Source organism: Rhinoraja longicauda, chromosome 5 (assembly GCF_053455715.1).
Source record: "Rhinoraja longicauda isolate Sanriku21f chromosome 5, sRhiLon1.1, whole genome shotgun sequence".
Lineage (NCBI taxonomy): Eukaryota > Metazoa > Chordata > Chondrichthyes > Rajiformes > Arhynchobatidae > Rhinoraja > Rhinoraja longicauda.
Window position 1 is genome coordinate 24,128,526 of NC_135957.1, and position 19,636 is coordinate 24,148,161.

At 43.6% G+C, this 19,636-nt stretch overlaps 1 protein-coding gene across 1 annotated transcript in view; it reads right to left on the reverse strand.

The window, feature by feature from the left end:
• The window catches only part of nid1a (nidogen 1a), a 96,138-nt gene that overhangs the window by 35,477 nt on the left and 41,025 nt on the right, over positions 1-19,636 (reverse strand). The window contains exons 9-10 of the mRNA XM_078399125.1: positions 4,452-4,595; positions 2,874-3,002 (exon numbers count right to left, since the gene is read on the reverse strand). Coding sequence (XP_078255251.1) covers positions 2,874-3,002; positions 4,452-4,595 — 273 coding nt within the window. The remainder of the gene's footprint in view (positions 1-2,873; positions 3,003-4,451; positions 4,596-19,636) is intronic.

The following is a 19,636-nucleotide window of genomic DNA, read 5'->3' on the forward strand; positions in this document are numbered from 1 at the left end:
AAGGAAGTGGAGTGTGAAGAAAAAGAAACCTGCACTGCACCCTCCAAGTCACACAAGTGGAGATAAGGTGTAAAATCAGAGCCCATTACTTGTACACATCATTCAGTCGCCACATGCAACTTTCAAGACTGGTTTGACATTGAGCAAAACTGAGGGCATTGCAAGGGGCCCAGAAGACTGGCTGTCCTTCCCGACAAAGATTTGGAAAGTCATTATGCAGACCTTTTCTGAAGCTGCCGAAAAAAAAGGATTTGATGATTGAACCCAAAACGAATCTAATCAAAGAATAATCAGCAGCCAAGCACCGAGAAAGGGCACATCACTTGTCAGACGCAGGAATCATCTCAGTAGCCGGTGATGAATGCTTCCTAACAAACCCTATAATTACTAGGTAGACGCAAAATGCTGGAGTAATTCAGCGGGACAGGCACACTGGAGAGAAGGAATGAGTGACATTTCAGGTCGAGACCCTTCTTCAGACTGATATCAGAGGATGGGGCGGGACAAAGACTATAACACTAATTGGCAGTTGACACGGAAGAGAGGAGCAGAGTGCAATATGGGTTGTTACAGTTGCTTGGTTGAACTTCCACTTCAAATCCACCTTCGTGCCCAGTTCCCACATCTCACAATTTCCCTGGTGCCTCCATGAAAACATTTAAGCTTTAAAGTTACTCAATTACTGAGCATCCACTTTCATTCAAGGTAGCAAATTCCAAAGATTACAACTCAAGAATATTTCTTCATTTCAGCCATAAAAGGCAAACCATTTTCCCATGAACACGACCCCTTGCTCTAGGCTCTTCGGAACAGCTCTCAGCAAACCCCACTGTGTGTTTTGGCTTAACTTTACTAATTGGAGTCAGGGGCGTTCTCACCAATGGCAACTCCCGAATGTGGAATGAAGAAAAGTCAGATACAAACAACTGTTCACAAAAAGGTCAACACATTGAAACATGAAATCAGGGTAATTAATTTTGGAAGACTTAAATATAAATTAATTGTTAGAAAAGGAATAAAGGATTTAAATAATAAATTGAAATGTAATGAACAGGAATGGGTGACAAGTGGACGGAATGAAGGTTGATGAGTCTTCCTGGTTTCCTAAAGCCTTATGTTACAGAAGACCGTTGAAGATTAATTTCTCAGATGGCAAATAAGTGAAACCTGCACAAAAGTTTGTAAATGGTGAAATAGAAAGAGAAAATACTGGAAACACTCAGCAGGTCAGAGAGCACTTATGGAAAGAGAAGTTAATGTTTCAAGTCCAGGACCCTTCATTAGAAGTAGATAAGAGAAAAGAAAAGTTAGTTTTCAGTAGTGGGAAAGGTGGATGGATGAGAGGTAGACAAATGAAAGGATTTTTGAAATGGCAAAGCCGAGCGTAGAAGTGGGATCAGATTAAGCATCTCTGAAATTTCAGGACACCCCAACACACCATTCCGTACAAATTGGAAAACTGAGGCAAAAGAATGACAGGCAGGAATGTCCTGTTTGATAAAAGATTGAAAGAGTGAGTTACGTAAAATTGGAGAATCTGTTATCTGATCCTGAAGGATGCAACATTTCTCGAGGGCAGATAAGGTGTTATTCCCCAAGCTTGCCTTGGGGCACTGATAGGAGGGAGATATCCTCTTTATTCTACTCATCTCTCCCCATCCTTCCGTGCTACTGAAAAGTGACATTTTCTCTCTTTCCCAATACTGCTGAAGGGTCTGAAACCTGTACAATTCCACAACAGTACTGGGAATAGGAACAAGACCTAATTAATGGGGGTTTTGGTGGGATAGAGGGTTTTAATAGTACATCCCTTTGTTTCTGGACTTTCCGTTTAGCAGTAATACTCCCTCAGCATTTACCCTGTTCAGCCCACCCATGAAGCTGGGTTATGATCTGACTTAAAGAATGTTGGAAACAGATTCCATATTATCTTCCAGAAAGGAATTTGATAAATATTTGAAGGGAAAGAATCGGGAGAGGGAAAGGGAATGGTGCACAGTGAAACTCCAATACTCCGTTATCCAATCGTTCGGAAGCCCTGATGAGTTGGCATGTGGCTCACCACGGAATGTTTGCTACACTCTCTTTCAACTTGTTGGGCTCCCTGTCTCCGGTTCGTGCACTCTCTTGATACCCATCATTGCGCTGTTTCCTGCACTCCCCTTAAACTTACCTGGTTCACTGGGATATTTATTATAATACTGCAGAATAACTTTAAAACATTAAAAATGTGTTGGGGTATTAAAGAGAATAACATACAATAGACAAAAAAATTGCTAATCCATCACCAACATCCCAAGTGTGCCAGATTATCCTAGGGATTTATCATCATATCATATCATATACATACAGCCGGAAACAGGCCTTTTCGGCCCTCCAAGTCCGTGCCGCCCAGTGATCCCCGTACATTAACACTATCCTACACCCACTAGGGACAATTTTTACATTTACCCAGCCAATTAACCTACATACCTGTACGTCTTTGGAGTGTGGGAGGAAACCGAAGATCTCGGAGAAAACCCACGCAGGTCACGGGGAGAACGTACAAACTCCTTACAGTGCAGCACCCGTAGTCAGGATCGAACCTGAGTCTCCGGCGCTGCATTCGCTGTAAAGCAGCAACTCTACCGCTGCGCTACCGTGCCGCCCAAATTTATTGTGATAGTTTATTTTAAGGCCAGTACAGGAAACAAGAGTTGAATAACCTTTCATGAATAGTATTATTCTAAGTTCCTCACACCTGATTTACAATTAAACATCCAAGGAAGAAAGTACTGCTGTTGCGTCCTTTATAAACCCAAGAGTCCTTCTGAATCAAATCTTAAAATGTTGTAATTACAAAGAAAGTATTGCAAAGAAGAGACAGGACTCACCAATGCAGGTTCGACCATCTTCTGCAAACTGATAACCTGTGAAGCATTCACATCGGAAAGTTCCCGGCTGATTGTTGCAAACGGCATAGTTTCCACAAATAGATGGGTTGTCTCTGCATTCATCAACGTCTGCAAGATCACAAAACAATAACACAAACGAGGAGGTGTTAGGATGGGCGAACAAATACTTTGTTCATGAAGAAGCTTAAAAGAAACTTCCAAAAAGCAGAGGAGAGGGTCAAGAGGAATAGCAGGGAATTCCACAGATTTGAGGCCAGGCAGTTAAGACAGGCTGTCAATGATACAGCAATTAAAATCTGAAATATCCAGAATTGCCCAAGGACATTTTCCAATAGCAAACATGCTGTAAAATGGAATGGAATGGAATACTTTATTGTCACATGTGACAAGGCACAGTGAAATTCTTCTCAATGTATGTAAATACGCTTAGAAATGCAGACTCAATAGAACGGGCCATCCTCTTGATCAGGAAAGACAGTTGATTAGGGTTCAATTCTGGATACAGTCTAAAACGTGAATCTGATTGACTTCATAAATTCTTGGTTAACCGCAAAACAAGTGGGAATCAGATTTTCATTTAAATTATTTCAACTGTTCCTTGCCGCACCCCAGCAGCACACCTCTTTCGTGGAGAAACAATTCCTGCCATTTTAACCTTTCCAATGGATATATCACCCTTTTGCTCTGCCTTCTTTGTTCTTTGGATAATAAGGAATCTTGCCTATTGTTGTGCTTGTGCTTATTCTGCAATTTGGGAATCCTTGGGACAAATTTCTTTGAATGTAGAACTCTGACTTGTACAGTGGCATCTAAGCCGAGTATGCTGCTGCTTGATCTACTGCTACTTGTACTGCTAATCCAAATTCTCTGAGTCACATGTGGTCACCACTTTGGAGAGCCAGCATGTCACAGGAGAGAACATTTTGAACAGGTTGTTCTCCTCTCTGCCTCCCCCACCACCTCCATTCTGAAGTTGAAACATAAAGTTGAAACATTTACCGTTTTATCTTTCCACGGATGCTGCCTGATCTGTTGAGTATTTCTAGATTTCAGATTTCCAACATCTGCAGTTTTTAATCTTTCCAATTGTAATTGCACAGGGTTGCCCATGACTGCCTCAACCAAGATTCCCTGCCAAATATTTGGAAAGCCTGTAAATATGCAACAGTGAAGAAACGTCGGCTCTTTCCCATCGATGCCATTGGCTGCGTTCGGTTGCCTTAACGGAGAAATCGACACCGTTGTGCTTAGAGAACAGAGAGACCAGGGAACATGCTGCATGGATCAACCATAGCAAATAGCTTGGCTGCATTTCAGGGGATGCTGGATAAACATCAGGGAGAAAAGAAAAGGATATGCTGATACAGTGAGGCGTAGATTGGAAGGCTCCTATGCCATTTCAATGGAGTTCAATGCAAAACATCCAACACCATTGAGCAATCCTTCACACATCATCACCAGCAAGGGTTTAATTTGGGTTCTACACTGCCTCAGAGAACAGCTGAAACTAAAATCTGAAAGGAACTGGAAGTCACCCATTGCCGGTCACTGTCTTACCATAGCACGTCTGGCCGTCCCCGTGGAAGCCAGCAGAACATTCACAAGTGAAGTGATTTCCCTGTCCAGGGCGGCATGCTGCATTGGTGTCACATCCATGGGTACCAGTGTAGCACGGGTTCTGGTTCACGGGCCCCAAATTATCTGAACAAGAATCAGAACAAGAATCAGAATTTGATTTCACATTAGCATCTATACACACCATTGTTATTTTGATCTCACTCTCCTCCCCCCCCCCCCCCCCCTCCTCCTCCCTGTATAAAATTAATCATACCTCAAGTTTTGGTTAAGCCCAATGGACCACCAAATTCAAAAATAGCTTCATCCCAATAACAGACAAGCTCTTGAACACTACAAACACCAACTAAACTACGAATTGTCTTGGTTGCACTAAGGACCTCAAGCTTTTTGCAAAAATGTTGGGGATCTCGTTTATTGACATTTTTGGTTTATCATGTTATCTATGTCTAGTGAAATTAACACTTGCGACAGAATAACAGGCTTGTAAAAAGCCTGTTATTCTGTTGCAAGTATTAATTTCACTGTTCCGTTATTTTGTACATATGATAATTAAAGGTTACAGGGAGAAGGCAGGTGAATGGGTTTGAGAGGGGAAAATAGATCAGCCACGATTGAATGGCAGAACGGATTCGATGGGCCAAATGGCCAAAATATGCTCCTATGTTTTATGATGATCCAAACACTATTGACTCTCAAATGTAAACAACTCTTCTAATAAATTCCTATATCTATTACTTTCACAATAATCCATGCAGAATAATTCACATTTAGACATGGACCTCTGGTCTTCGAATCAACAAACGCTTAATTAAATAGCATCTTTGACGTAGTAAAGAATTTAAAAAGTAGTGACAAACAAAAGTGCCTCACAAAAGTGCTGCCACATAAAACGTGGCACCATCTCATGAGCAGCTGACCAAATGCTCGGTTAAAGACATCGGTTTAAAGTAGAATCTTAATGCTGGGGCAAGAGGGAGAAATGTTTAGGGAGGGAATTCCAGAGTTTAGTTGAAGGCAATTCCAGCAGTAGAAGAGTGATTAAAATCAAGACCAAAAACCAAAATGCTGGACGAACTCAGCGGGTCAGGCAGCATCTGTAGAGGAGAGAATTGTGATAATTGGAGGAGTGCTGATATCCTTTCATGCAACCAAACACAAATAAAATAAAAGTAAACTGGCAGAATGTAGACTGTTCCAACCCAGGATAATAAACGAACAGTCATCCTGCAATTCTGCAAAGTATCCAACCAAATCAATTTCCAAATTTCACCCCAACCAAAATGACTGACTGAATGACTGCAGTTATAATGATGTCTGACCCAAAACAACACCTATTCCTTTTCTCCAGAGATGCTGCCTGACCCGCTGAGTTACACCACCTTTTTGTGTCTATCTTTGGTGTAAACCAGCATCTGCAGTTCCTTCTTACACAGTTATACTACATGTTTGCTTTACAAAATAAACTGGCTTGGATACATGGTTGCAAAAGCAGCATAATGAGTCATACGGCATTGAAAGAGGACCTTTTTCCGTATTGCCTCACCTGCTGAGTGTTTCAAACATTTTCTACTACTAGAGTGGTGAGTAGCAAAGCTGGAAGAGCTGTGCCTCACAGTGCCAGAGACCCAGGTTTGATCCTCACCTCAGGTGACATCTGTGTGGAATTTGCACATTGTCCCTGCAACCATCTGGGTTTCCTCCCACATCCCGAAAACATGCGAGTTTGTAGGTTAATTGGTCTCCGTAAAAAATTGCTCCTGGTGTGTAGGGAGTGGATGCAAAGGCAGGAGAATGGGGTTGAGAAGGACAGACAGATCAGCTATGATTGAATGGTGAAGTAGTGTGAACGGGCGATCGATGGTCGGCATAGACTTGGTGGGCCAAAGGGCCTGTTTCCACGCTGTATCTCTAAACTACTATAAATTACCTGCAGTGCAGATGTGGCTCAAGAACCAATGTGCACGTCAGAGAAATAATTAGTTGCAGGATTATACAGGAAAAGAGGAATAGGATTGTTCTGCCGGTAGTCTACATGCACGTTATGGCTTCCTTTGCCGTCCTAATAAATAACAATTCTATGAATCTAAGAATTTCAGAAGTTTAATAGGCTAACTTTCTGTAGGTCAACAAGCCTCAGCTCAGAAAGAGCAAATGGCAATAGGTGACACCATTTCCCTGTATTATGCTATTTAATGGCTGATAGCAGTTAGCGGCTTGAACAATACCCGGGAGTGTCTGTTCTAGCATTTTCTGATGCAAGGACAAGATGTAATGGCATGTGAAGTATCCAATTATCAAGTCTGACCCTGAGGCTCACTGTAATTAAGTAAATATCAGGCAGCTGAAACACACTCCAGGGACAGACAGCTCACTTACAAGAATGCTCTTTGATCCCAGAGAAAAGCACAAGGGAAAAGAGTAAGATCCAACAAAATCTTTGGGAACACAATGCCCTACAAATCAGACATCTTGTTCAGTTACCAAGAAATCTGTGCTATAATGTGTTTAATTTCTGCAGAGATGAACTTCAATGAATTTGGTAAGAATTAAAGCCATCTTGAGCTATATTGCAGACACAGGAATTGTAGTTTATGGAATCTTGAGTAACTCCCCCTCCCATTCCCAGTCTGACCTTTCTGTCATGGGCCTCCTCCAGTGCCACAGTGAGGCCCACCGGAAATTGGAGGAACAGCACCTCATATTTCGCTTGGGCAGCCTGCAGCCCAGCGGTATGAACATTGACTTCTCCAACTTTAGATAGTTCCTCTGTCCCTCTCTTCCCCTCCCCCCACTTCCCAGTTCTCCCTCTATCTTCCTGTCTCCACCTATATCCTTCCTTTGTCCTGCCCCCCTGACATCAGTCTGAAGAAGGGTCTCGACCCGAAACGTCACCCATTCCTTCTCTCCCGAGATGCTGCCTGACCTGCTGAGTTACTCCAGCATTTTGTGAATAAATACCTTCGATTTGTACCAGCATCTGCAGTTATTTTCTTACATTAAGTGTTGGCGTAATTTAGCAAGTCAGGCAGCATCTGGGGAGCGAATGGAGACTGAAGAGGAGACCTGCCCCGAACCGTCGCCTATCCATTCCCTTCACAGATGATGCCGAACCCGCTACAGCACTTGAGCCAGAAGTCTTTTGCTGTTCTCCAAACACATCAATATTACCTCTGAGTTTAACAACCAATTCCACACATGTACCAAACATTTCCAACAATTCTTGCCTTTTATTTCACTTTCATTTCCAGCCTTTCTTCGGGACCTCTGGATATCTATGGCCTTAACTCTATCTGGAAAATTACTCTTTAATCAGCTACCCCCTCTTTTAGGCAATGCATTCCAGATTACACGTGAATGGATTCTTTGTTATGCACTCAGAATAAGTTAGATTAACAATACTGCCTCTTCACCAAACTGTACAGGCTATAATCTTTTCCCTTTCAGATAAAACATGAAGGTCTCGACCCGAATCGTCACATCCATTCCCTTCCCAGATGCCGTCTGACCTGCTGAGTTCTTCCTGCACTTTATCTTCTTTAATGGTTTCCATAACTATTTTACCAACGACAGACATCGAACCAGATGGCCTGTGGTTTCAGTATCTTTGACAACAAACACTCTCCGTCTATACACTGGAATTTAGAAGGATGAGAGGGGATCTTATCGAAACATATAAGATTATTAAGGGGTTGGACATGTTAGAGGCAGGAAACATGTTCCCAATGTTGGGGGAGTCCAGAACAAGGGGCCACAGTTTAAGAATAAGGGGTAGGCCATTTAGAACTGAGATGAGGAAAAACTTTTTCAGTCAGAGTTGTAAATCTGTGGAATTCTCTGCCTCAGAAGGCAGTGGAGGCCAATTCTCTGAATGCATTCAAGAGAGAGCTAGATAGAGCTCTTAAGGATAGCAGAGTCAGGAGGTATGGGGAGAAGGCAGGGACGGGGTACTGATTGAGAATGATCAGCCATGATCACATTGAATGGTGATGCTGGCTCAAAGGGACAAATGGCCTACTCCTGCACCTATTGTCTATATTGCATCAGCCTAGATTTTAATATCAAGTCTTGCTCCTTGATTGATCCTACATGTTTGTAACTTAAGAGATGGGAATGCTGCAACTAAATCAAGCTGGGATACAGGGCAAAATAACTAGAAGGACACGGGATTTCAGGCACGGTGCATTAGCCTCCATTAAACAATTGGTGACATTGGGAAATAACGTGTTAGTTTCTAACATTTAGCAGATGAAGATCAAATTTTGAAGGACGAATCAAATAAAGGGATGAAAACTCTTGCTGTTTCAACAGAATCACTGCTGATTTGACACCACTCAGATCCTTGGTGTGTCTCTATCACTGCAGCTTTCAGGATAATTATTTCTCGTGTTTTGTGTTGATTAATTTATCCATAACAACTTTCAGCTAACTCAAAACTTCTGTCCTGTAGGAAAGTCAGCACCCAGGATCATAAAGGCCATTGGAGCTATCATGAAGATTTGCAAAGCTATTTAATCACATTGGCAACCCTTGACTATCCTCATAGCCCTGCGATTGCCCATTTCCCCTTTTTCATATGGAACATAAATGGAAAATTACTCTTTCATCAGCCACTACCCCCCCTTTTCAGCAATGCATTCCAGATTACATGTGAACGATAAAAAATTCTTATCGCACCCTTGATTCTTTTACCAATCATCAAAAATCTGTACCTTTCAATTAATGACTCCACTGTCGGAGAAACTGCTTCTCTCCATTTACACAACTGAAAACCTTTTATTAAATGCCCTTCTTGGCTACAAGGAAAATGATCCCAGATTCTCTAGACGTTCAATACAAATAACATTGTTCTGGTAATCTCTTGCATTGCCACTCCAGGTGTCCTTCCAAGGGTATGGTGATCAAAATTGGTCATTGAAATTGTTGAAGTAGAATAGTTTGCCATAATTTGCCTGCACAAGTACTCTTATGGTTATCGTTGAAGTTGCCAATCCTAATTCTAATTACCTGCTTTATAAAAACAAAACAAAGTGTTGGAAGAAATCAGTGGATCAGGCAGCATCTGTGGAGGGAATGGACAGGAGAGGTTTTGGGTTGTGACCCTTCTTCAGGCCTAGATGGCACAGTAGTGCAGCAGTAGAGTTGCTGCCTCACAGCACCAGTGACCTGGTTTCAAACCTGACTATGGGTGCTCTCTGTGCGGAGTTTGTAAATTCTCACCGTGTAGGGTTTCGGGTGCTTCGGTTTCCAACCATATCCCAAAGACGTGCTGGTCTGTAGGTTAATTGGCCTCTGTAAATTGCCCCTAGCGTGCAGCATGGGAAAGTAGGATAACATAGAACGAGTGTACAAGTAATCGTTGGTTGGCACAGACTCTGTGGGCTGAAGGGCCTGTTTCCACGCTGTATCTCTAAACTAAACCTGATCAGAAACGTCGCCTATCCGCAGATACTGCCTGACCCACTGAGTTACTTCAGCGCTTGGGTGTTTTGCTCAAGATTCCAGTATGTGCAGCTCCTTGTGAGTCCATTTTACATGCTCTATGGCATGTCTCAGGTTTTGAGAGGTGAGCAGCAATGTGGGTCTTAACAAGATGTTGCAATTCATTCTATGCTCTGAAAGTTCAACTTTGGGCTCGAGTTTAAGGCTGGGCTGGGACAGACAGCTGCAGGGTGCAAGTGCAAGACTAATTAACCACTTCCTTCCTCCAGTTCCCTCACTTCTACTTTCAGTCTGAAGAAGAGCCCCATGGTCACCCATCCTTTTTCTCCAGAGGTGCTGTCTGATCCGCTGTTACTCCAGCATTTTGTGTCTATCTTCGGTATAAACCAGCATCTGCATTTCCTTTCTGAGCATTTCCTTCACTAGTTGCTTGCACAAAGCCCTAACCTCAGCTGCTTAATGGTTGAAATGCAGCCAAATGTTTCACAGATGTGAATGAACCAGCATTTGTAGAGGTGTCTATAACTTTTCTACAAATTACTGGGCTGATTTACTACATGTTGTGTGAACCACATAGTTTGTTGGTAAAATAGTGGTTGAGACCAATCAAAATTCTAATCCAATTGATCTAAAAGTTTTGCACTGACTTAAAAAAGACTTCCTTTTCCTGAATGACCATAAATACCTTCTACCCTGAAGGCAACTTTCCAGGACACCCACTCTGGGCCCCTTAATGACTCAAGTCTAACAACTGCTTCTTGCAAGATTTACATGCTTGAAACAAAACATGCATTGTAATTGGTATAGGCTGCTCACAGCATGTAAAGTGTATCAACTTTGTAGAGCAGCCAGCACAGCAGCAAGTACAACAGGCAGCAATTTGCATGAATTGATTTAACAGCAAAGTAAGAAAGCAATTTAAAAAATAGCAACGTAATTTTGTTACATTACTGTATAAAGAAATGTTTACACAATGGTTTTCACTAACTCAGGATATCTTGATGCATTTTGCAACCAATTATTTACTTTTGAAGCATTGTAATAAAGGAAATGTAATAACCAACTTGTACACAGCAAGTTCCCAGAACTGGCAAGGCAAAAATGTTCTGGAAATCAGCAGTGGAAGTTTGTAAAGCTGCCTCTTCACAGCTCAAATTATCCCAGTTTAAGATGGGAATGTGGGGAGAATATAATGGGATTCATGTCAATGAGTTGAGCTACTATTGTATTTTACTCTCTGGAGTGAAGCTTCAGCCCATGATTTGTGGCTGGAGGTGAAAATGGTATCCACAGAGTTGGAGCTGGTAGAGCTCATCCCCTTCATATTGCTGCAAGGACCACATTGCCATCTTTTCACCATCAATAGGAAGTCTAACAATTTTTATTTAAAATCATATACTTTATTCTTAATGTATACTGCGAATATAATTGCTGCTTGTCTTTCATCGTTCCACTCTCAATTCAAACATTCTGATAGCATCTGTCAACAATACACCCTGTGATGTGTTTAAGAGGATTCACACAGGGTCCTGCCCTCAGTGTCCAGTGACGATAGAACTGTGGTTCTTCCTCACAGAGCCTTCACAGTTGATGCACTGAGCTTTAGGATGTCCCTTGCACGTAATCCCACACCCCAGAATGTGTCAGTCAGCAGGATGCACTTGATGTTATCTACTTATATGGAAGACCAACTATTTTAAGGCAAAGCAAAGTGTGTCCTTCACTCAGCTGATAATCTTCTAAGAGCAAATGATGTATGTCTTAGTATGTATCCCTCGGAACAGGTTGTAGGGTCCTGCGCTACAAAGCAAACCTTGACAAAGAGTGCTGCCTCCATTTCTAGACCTTCTTGGCAAAGACACAGTCCACAGGAAGAAGGACATCATTCTCATGCGCACCACAGCCACCTCGTAGACAGTGTGCAGTGGGAACAAGACTCCAGCTGTGCAGGAAGGATCTGACGGGGAGAGTTCCTCTCACTGTCAGCCAAGCGAGGTTGGCTGTTTGTGAATTCTGACAAATTACTTTGACAGTCTGCTCGGGAAACCATCCAACTGGATCCATCGTGTATGTCCCACAGAGTCCTGCAGGATGTTCCACTGCCTGGTGGATTTGTGGTCAAAGGAGCTTGTTAATGCAAGGATTTTTCCCTAAACAACAGGTAATGTGGCACGGTCCAACTGAATAGAACATTACTCACCAACAAGGTCAGGCCCATCCTTTGCAACATGGGGGAACACATAGAGACACTTAGCGTCTGAATATTCCACATCTACATACGGCTTGATGCAGCCACAAAGGTGACCTTGGGGATGTGTACATCATGACCCAACGTACACGATCAGATAACCAGCATGTTCAGGTAGTCGGACCGGACGGTGAAAAACACATTCGGCCAGATGCCAAAGGACATAGCCACGCCTTTCCTGCAGTTGACTCTGGCCCCAAAAGTCAACTGCAGGAACGGTCAAACTTGTCGCTGATCAATCTGCAGACTGACTATAGATCCAAGCACATGGCGATGATATTGTCTATGTCCACAGTGGCTTTGATCTGAATCCCTTCTTCCCCCCCCCCCCCCCCACCCCAACCGTCTGGCATTAATGCTCTTCTCATGCCCACTTCCTTCCTGATGTATTTGGCAAAAGGGTCAAAACAGCACATCAATCGGGTATGCATGCAATATTATGTTCTTCTCTTGGTATTTCTCTACAGTGCTAGGCATCAGACACTTTCCAGCTAGGTAAGACAGATCTGGAGACACAAGGATTTGCAATTGCTGGTCCCTTGCATCCATCCAGGGATCTGAGCAGCCCTTCCAGGGGAGATAGAGGTTCTTATGCACCTGTCCCTGCTGTCCCTGCTAAAGTGGCCCTGATCAACGCAAGATCCCTACAGAACAAGACCTTCATCCTCAACGACTTCTTCATCACCCGTGGATTGGACTTCTTACTGCTCACAGAATCCTGGCTTAACCCTGGTGAGCTTGCTCCACTCGTGGAACTCTGTCCTGATAACTGTCACTTCTTCACCTCGCCTAGACTCTCCGGACGCGGTGGGGGCTTAGCCACTGTGTTTAAGAAACATTTCAACTGCCGCCTCCTGAACGCTGATCATTTCTCCAGTTTCGAGGTGCAACTAATTAAAGTAGGCCTAGCCTATCCCCTCTTAATTGTTCTTGTGTATCGCCCACCAAAAATGCATAAGGACTTCATCACCCAATTTGCTGATCTGATTTCTAGCATTTTGCCCAAATTTGACCGGATCATGATTCTTGGTGACTTTAATATTCATGTTTGCTGTCCCACTAAGCCTCTTGTGAGTGAATTTATGCACCTGGTTGAGTCCTTCAATCTGACTCTTCACACCACGGGACCCACTCACAAGTTAGGCCATACACTCGACCTAGTGTTATCGTCCGGATTCCCAATCAACAACATTGAAACTACTGAAGCCTGTCTATTGGACCACAGCGCTATCATTTTTGACACATCTCTGCCTTTATCTCCCGCAAAATCTCATCTCCCTGTTCGCTACTCCCGCGACATAAATTCATTGACTGCCAGTAAATTCTCCGAGGCTCTCACAGCTGCCCCCAACATCTGCACTATTGAGGCCTCTCCCCCCCATCTCAGCACTGAGGATCTCGCCTCTTTATTTAATATCACTTGCTCTTCCATCCTGGATTCTATCGCTCCCCTTAAAATGAAAAAGCCTAAGCCCAAAGGTCGGCCGTGGCTCAATGACTCCACCAAAGCCCTAAGAAGGGAGTGCAGAAAATCAGAAAGGAGGTGGAAATATGACAAGCTTCAAATTTCCTTCGAAATTCTGAGAAACAATCTTCTCAAATACCAGGAAGCAGTAAAGTCTGCTAGAGCACAATACTTCTCCGACCTTATTTCCAAAAACTCTCATAACTCCAAGGTCCTATTTAGAACAATTACCTCTGTCATATGTCCCGCCCCCAGTACCAGCTTAGTTGGGTCCCCTGCTAAGTGCGAAGAATTCGCTAAATTTTTCACCAACAAAGTTGAGAATATTAGAATGAACATTTCCCCTCCCACCCGTGACCTAGCTGTCTCACTAGTCTGTTCATCTAAATTGGACTGCTTCCAACCCGTCACTCTATCCTCCCTTGCAAAGCTTGTCTCCACTATGAAACCTGCAACCTGCCCCCTTGATCCAGCCCCCACTGCCCTTCTGAAGGATGTCATTGCAATAGCCGGTCCCAGCATCCTCTCTATTATCAACAGTTCTCTGGCCACTGGCACTGTTCCAACCAGTTTCAAGCACGCGGTGGTACTGAAAAAACCTAACCTAGACCCCACCTTGCCTAGCAACTACAGACCCATTTCCAAACTGCCATTCCTGTCAAAAGTCCTTGAAAAGGCAATCCTAAACCAATTAGTGCCCTACCTGCACCAAAACACCATCCTGGAAAGTTTCCAGTCAGGTTTCAGAGCCACCACAGCACAGAGTCTGCCTTGTTGAAGGTACACAACGACCTGCTTCTCGCCATCGACACCGGCGACTGTGCAATCCTGCTCCTTCTCGACCTCAGCGCAGCGTTCGATACAGTGGACCACACCATCCTTATTGACCGTCTCCGGTACGCAGTTGGCATTGATGGCACTGCCCTGAGTTGGTTCGCTTCGTACCTCAAAGATAGGAGTTTCGCCATCAACATAGGCAGTTATTCCTCTGCTCCAGCTAGCCTCTCCTGCGGAGTTCCACAAGGCTCCATCCTAGGCCCCATTCTCTTCTCTCTATACATGCTCCCCCTTGGCCAAATCATTCAAAGGCACGGCATTTCTTTCCACTGCTATGCCGATGACACTCAGCTTTACCTCCCCCTGAAACCCAACAACCAGTCAAATTTAAACAGCCTCTCACACTGCCTTGAGGACATAAAATGTTGGATGGCACAGAACTTCCTCCAATTAAATGAGAGCAAGTCTGAGGTTATCCTATTCGGCCCCCCCGACTCCATCAAATTGATAACAGGCAGTCTTGGAAGCCTATCCTGCCTAGTCAAACCGCATGTCAAAAACCTCGGCATGATATTTGACTCTGCATTAAAATTTGATAAGCAAGTCAACGCTGTGGTAAAAGCAAGCTTCTTCCAACTTCGAACCATAGCTAAAATCAAACCTTTCCTCCAATTCGACGACACAGAAAAAATCATTCACGCTTTCATTTCCTCCCGCCTAGACTACTGCAACTCCCTATACACTGGGATCAGCCAATCTTCCCTGTCCCGCCTGCAACTGGTCCAAAACGCCGCAGCGAAACTCCTGACGGGTACCCGTAAAAGGGACCACATCACCCCGATTCTGGCCTCTCTCCACTGGCTCCCTATACGGTACAGAATCAACTTCAAGCTCCTCCTATTCACGTATAAAGCCCTAAATGGACACTCCCCCCCCCTACATCAAAAATCTTCTAACCCCCCTCTCTAACTCCAGGTCCCTCAGATCGGCCGACTTGGGGCTATTCACTATCCCGCGATCTAGGCTTAAACTCAGGGGTGACCGCGCTTTTGCGGTTGCAGCTCCTAGACTGTGGAACAGCATCCCTCTCCCCATCAGAACTGCCCCCTCCATCGACTCCTTTAAGTCCAGGCTCAAAACATATTTCTACTCCCTAGCGTTTGAGGCTCATTGAGGAGGCGCTGTGAACTGTTTGTGTGCTACTGCGTGTTTTCATTTTTTTTCTATTGGAACCTAATCAAATGTACAGCACTTTGGTCAACGTGGGTTGTTTTTAAATGTGCTATACAAATAAAATTGACTTGACTTGACTTGACTTCTCAAACCTCATCTACTGCAAACAGTGCTCCTGATGTCACCTCCTTTTCATTGGCAGGACCAAGCAGAGTTGAGGTGACTATTTTGCTGAACAATTGCACTCGGTCTGCCTAGGCCTGCAAGATCTCCTGTTTGCTAACCATTTAAAATCCCCTTGACCTTTCTGTCTTGGGTCCCCTCCATTGCCAAAGTATGGGCACATGCAAATTGAATGAACAGCACCTCAAATTCAGCTTGGGTAACGTGCAACCCAATGGTATGAATGCAGAATTTTCCAATTTTTGGCAACACTCATCCTGAGTTCAGCCAGTAATTTGTTGTTTCCTGGAATTTCAATAATCAAGAGAACAGATGGAACTGTAGCTCCTTTTGGACGAGTGACTGATCTAATGTTGCCTAAATCCTCCAGGATAGACAGAAAATTATGAAAGACTGTGACCTTTCTCTCAAATAGATGAGCAGAGAAGGTTCTTCAATATATCCGGCTGCAAGGATGTTTCCGAGCATTTCTCTTCCTTAAGGCTAACAGAGTGCCACATGAACCTTGTGGAAGAAGTAATGCAAGCACATCCTTGAAGTGGACACTGAATTAGAAGATAATCTTGGAGGACTCCAAGGCAAAGAATGAGCGTTGCTAACTCTTCGTCTCTTCCAATAACTGCAGCAGCAGGAGCAGATTCTGCATTCTTTTCAGAAGTTGATGCAATTCCCCCTGACTTGGTCTTGCCTTCTGCACACCTTTGAGGATAATAACCGTTTTGATGCTCACCTTGACTGCTTCCCATCAATGCACCAGGAGTCAAAGTGTCTCTTCATTGTCTGCCTTACTCAAAACCACTCAAATACAAATTGGCGGCAAGGTGGCGCAGCGGTAGAGTTGCCGCCTTACAGCGCCAGAGACCCGGGTTCCATCTGTATGGTGTTTGTACGTTCTCCCTGCATGGGTTTTCTCCAGGATCTCTGGTTTCCACCCACACTCCAAAGATGTACAGGTTTGTAGGTTAATTGGCTTGGTATAATTGTAAATTGTCCCTAGTGTGCGTGGGATAGCCTAATTGTGCGTGGATCGCTTGGTGGGCCAAAGGGCCTGTTTCCACGCTGTATCTCTAAACAAATGTTGAGAGGGAACTGTCCCAACAGAGTTCAACACTCTGCAGGAAGGAATTTTAATACATTGAATATTCATTACTTGGTTTGTCTTCTGGCCTTAAATAATTGAAGCTCTGGCTGGATGCCATATGGGAGAATGCTCTGGTAAAACAGAGCACTTGAAATAGTTTCACCTTGTTCTTTGTTCCAGAAGAGACAATAAAAATGAAATCCACAAGAGGAATACATTAAACATGCTCGTTAACTAAGGAATCTCAATAAGTCACACATATGAACGTCCTTTTATATAGACGCCCAGGAAACTCAGACAAATGAAGTGGCTCATCATGCAGAACTCAGAGAACGAAGAAACAAATAACTGCAGATGTTGGTTTATACCAACAATAGCCACAAAGTGCTGGAGTAACTCAGCAGGTCAGGCAGCATTTCTGGAGAAAAAGGATGGGTGATGTTTCGGGTCAGGACCCATACAATACAATACAATACAATATATCTTTATTGTCATTGTACAGGGGTACAACGAGATTGGGAATGTGCCTCCCATACGATGCAATAATTTAATTAGCTAGTCAGTATTCATTTAAACAACCCAATGAAACAAATTGTAACAGTTTTAAAACAGAATAAAGTGCAAGTAGATCTGTGCCGGATCACTGTGCGATGTGACCATCCGGCTCAGCAGGACCGGTTCATAGCAGCTATGGCCCTGGGGATGAAGCTGTTCCTGAGTCTGGAGGTGCGGGCGTAGAAGGCCTTGTATCGTCTGCCCGATGGTAGAAGTTCGAACAGACTATTGCAGGGGTGTGAAGAGTCTTTGCGGATGCTAGTGGCTTTTCTGAGGCATCATGTGTTGTAGATGCCCTCCAAGGCTGGTAGCTGTGTTCCGATGGTCCTCTGAGCTCTATGGACCATCCGCTGAAGAGCTTTCCTCTCTGCCTCCGTGCAGCAGAGGTACCACACAGGGATGCCATGTGTTAGGATGCTCTCTATGGTGCAGCGGTAGAATGTCGTCAGCAGCTGTTGGGGTAGACCAGACTTCTTCAGTGTTCTTAGGTAGAAAGTCGTTGCTGTGCCTTCTTGACCAGCGCCGAAATGTGAGTGCCCAGAAACTTGAAGCTGGACACTCTCTCCACATTGTCCCCGTTGATAAAGATCGGGGCGTATTCCCCGTTATGTGACCTACGGAAGTTGATGATCAGCTCCTTGGTCTTGGTGGTATTTAGGGACAGGTTGTTATGTTATCAGACTTCGACCCTTTTCCACCTTTATGTTAAGAATAATACCTGCAGATGCTGGAATCTTGAACAAAAGACATAGGAACTCAGTGGACCAGGCAGCATCTCTGAAGGACATGGCGAGGTGACATTCCGGGTTGTGTCTCTCCAAAAGCAGTCAAATCTAAACTTTTTGCCCTGGTTGTTGTATAATCTGGTTACTGTATTTACCCTCAACAGAATACAGATTACATTAAAAATGCTTCAATGCTTCTTGGAATACCCTTAACAATTTTAATGCTATGAAAATGCAAGTCTTTCATTGTTAGCCAGGGTAACACAGGTAGCTGGAGAGAGTTCTTTCTCCTCTGTCCGCACGATAACTCCAGCTGTGGTGCTCAGAGCCAATAAAGAGCAGTGAAGTTAATAAAATGGATACCTTAAACTGACTAAAAACCAGCAATAACCAAAAACACAAGGCTTATGTTCTAACATGAAGAAACGTCTGCCATACAGTAGCTCTGGAAATCCTTACACCCTCTGGATACAGAATCCAGCTCCAACTTTGTGCCTGAAATTAATTTATACTGGGAACTGACACAGATGGGCAAAAGCAGGAGAAAGACAAATGGTGAATCACACTGCAACATCCAGCACTATTACAACTAGATCGTGAACAAGTACAATGCAAGTCCTCAGAGAATGGAAGCCATTCATATAACATAGGGAGTTATGTTATAATTCCCTACATAACAGGGAATGTAAATTGCTCATGAGTTCCAGAGTCAATTGCCAAATTATTTGGGGTCAAGGAAAGGTTGCTTGCAGATAAACAACTAATCTTTAAACATGGGATATTTATGTCTAAATATCTACAACAAACATCCTGACTGAACAATCAACCTTTATAAAAAATTAGATAGCCTCACTATTCCACATGGACTGTAATTTTACCAAACATACATTGGAATACTAATAGATAGACACAAGATCCTCGAGTAACTCAGCGGGACAGGCAGCATCTCTGGAGAGAAGGAATGGATGACGTTTCAGGTAGAGACCTTTCTTCTTAACTCTCATTCATAGAGCATAGAAAGGTACAGCACAGGACCTGGCCCTTCGGCCCACAACGTCTGTGCCAAACATTCCTTCAAAATCTTACTGCACTTTTTCACCTCGAATACGTTTCTGCAATGTGAAGAGCAAAACACTTCAGATGGGCCAGCAAAAGATAAGCTGAAAGAGGTAGTTCTCCCCAAAGAGAGAGTATATAAATGGAAACTCAGACAAGAGAACAGAAATTGAAGATGATTTGATAGTTTCCACGTTGTTGCATAGGGCAACTTGTAACTGGGAACAAAAGAAGCACAAAAATAAAATGTGGCAGATGCCAAAAATCCAAACTAAAATCTAAAAGTGCTGCAATAGTCACGGACCAATGGATGTCAACTATATTTTTCCACTCTCTACAGACCAAGGACATCAACCTACAAAACCCGGTGTCTTCGGGATGCAAACTGAAGCACCCAGAGGACACCCATGTGGACACAGGAAGAATGTGCAAACTCCACACAGAGACCAGCCGAGGTCAGAA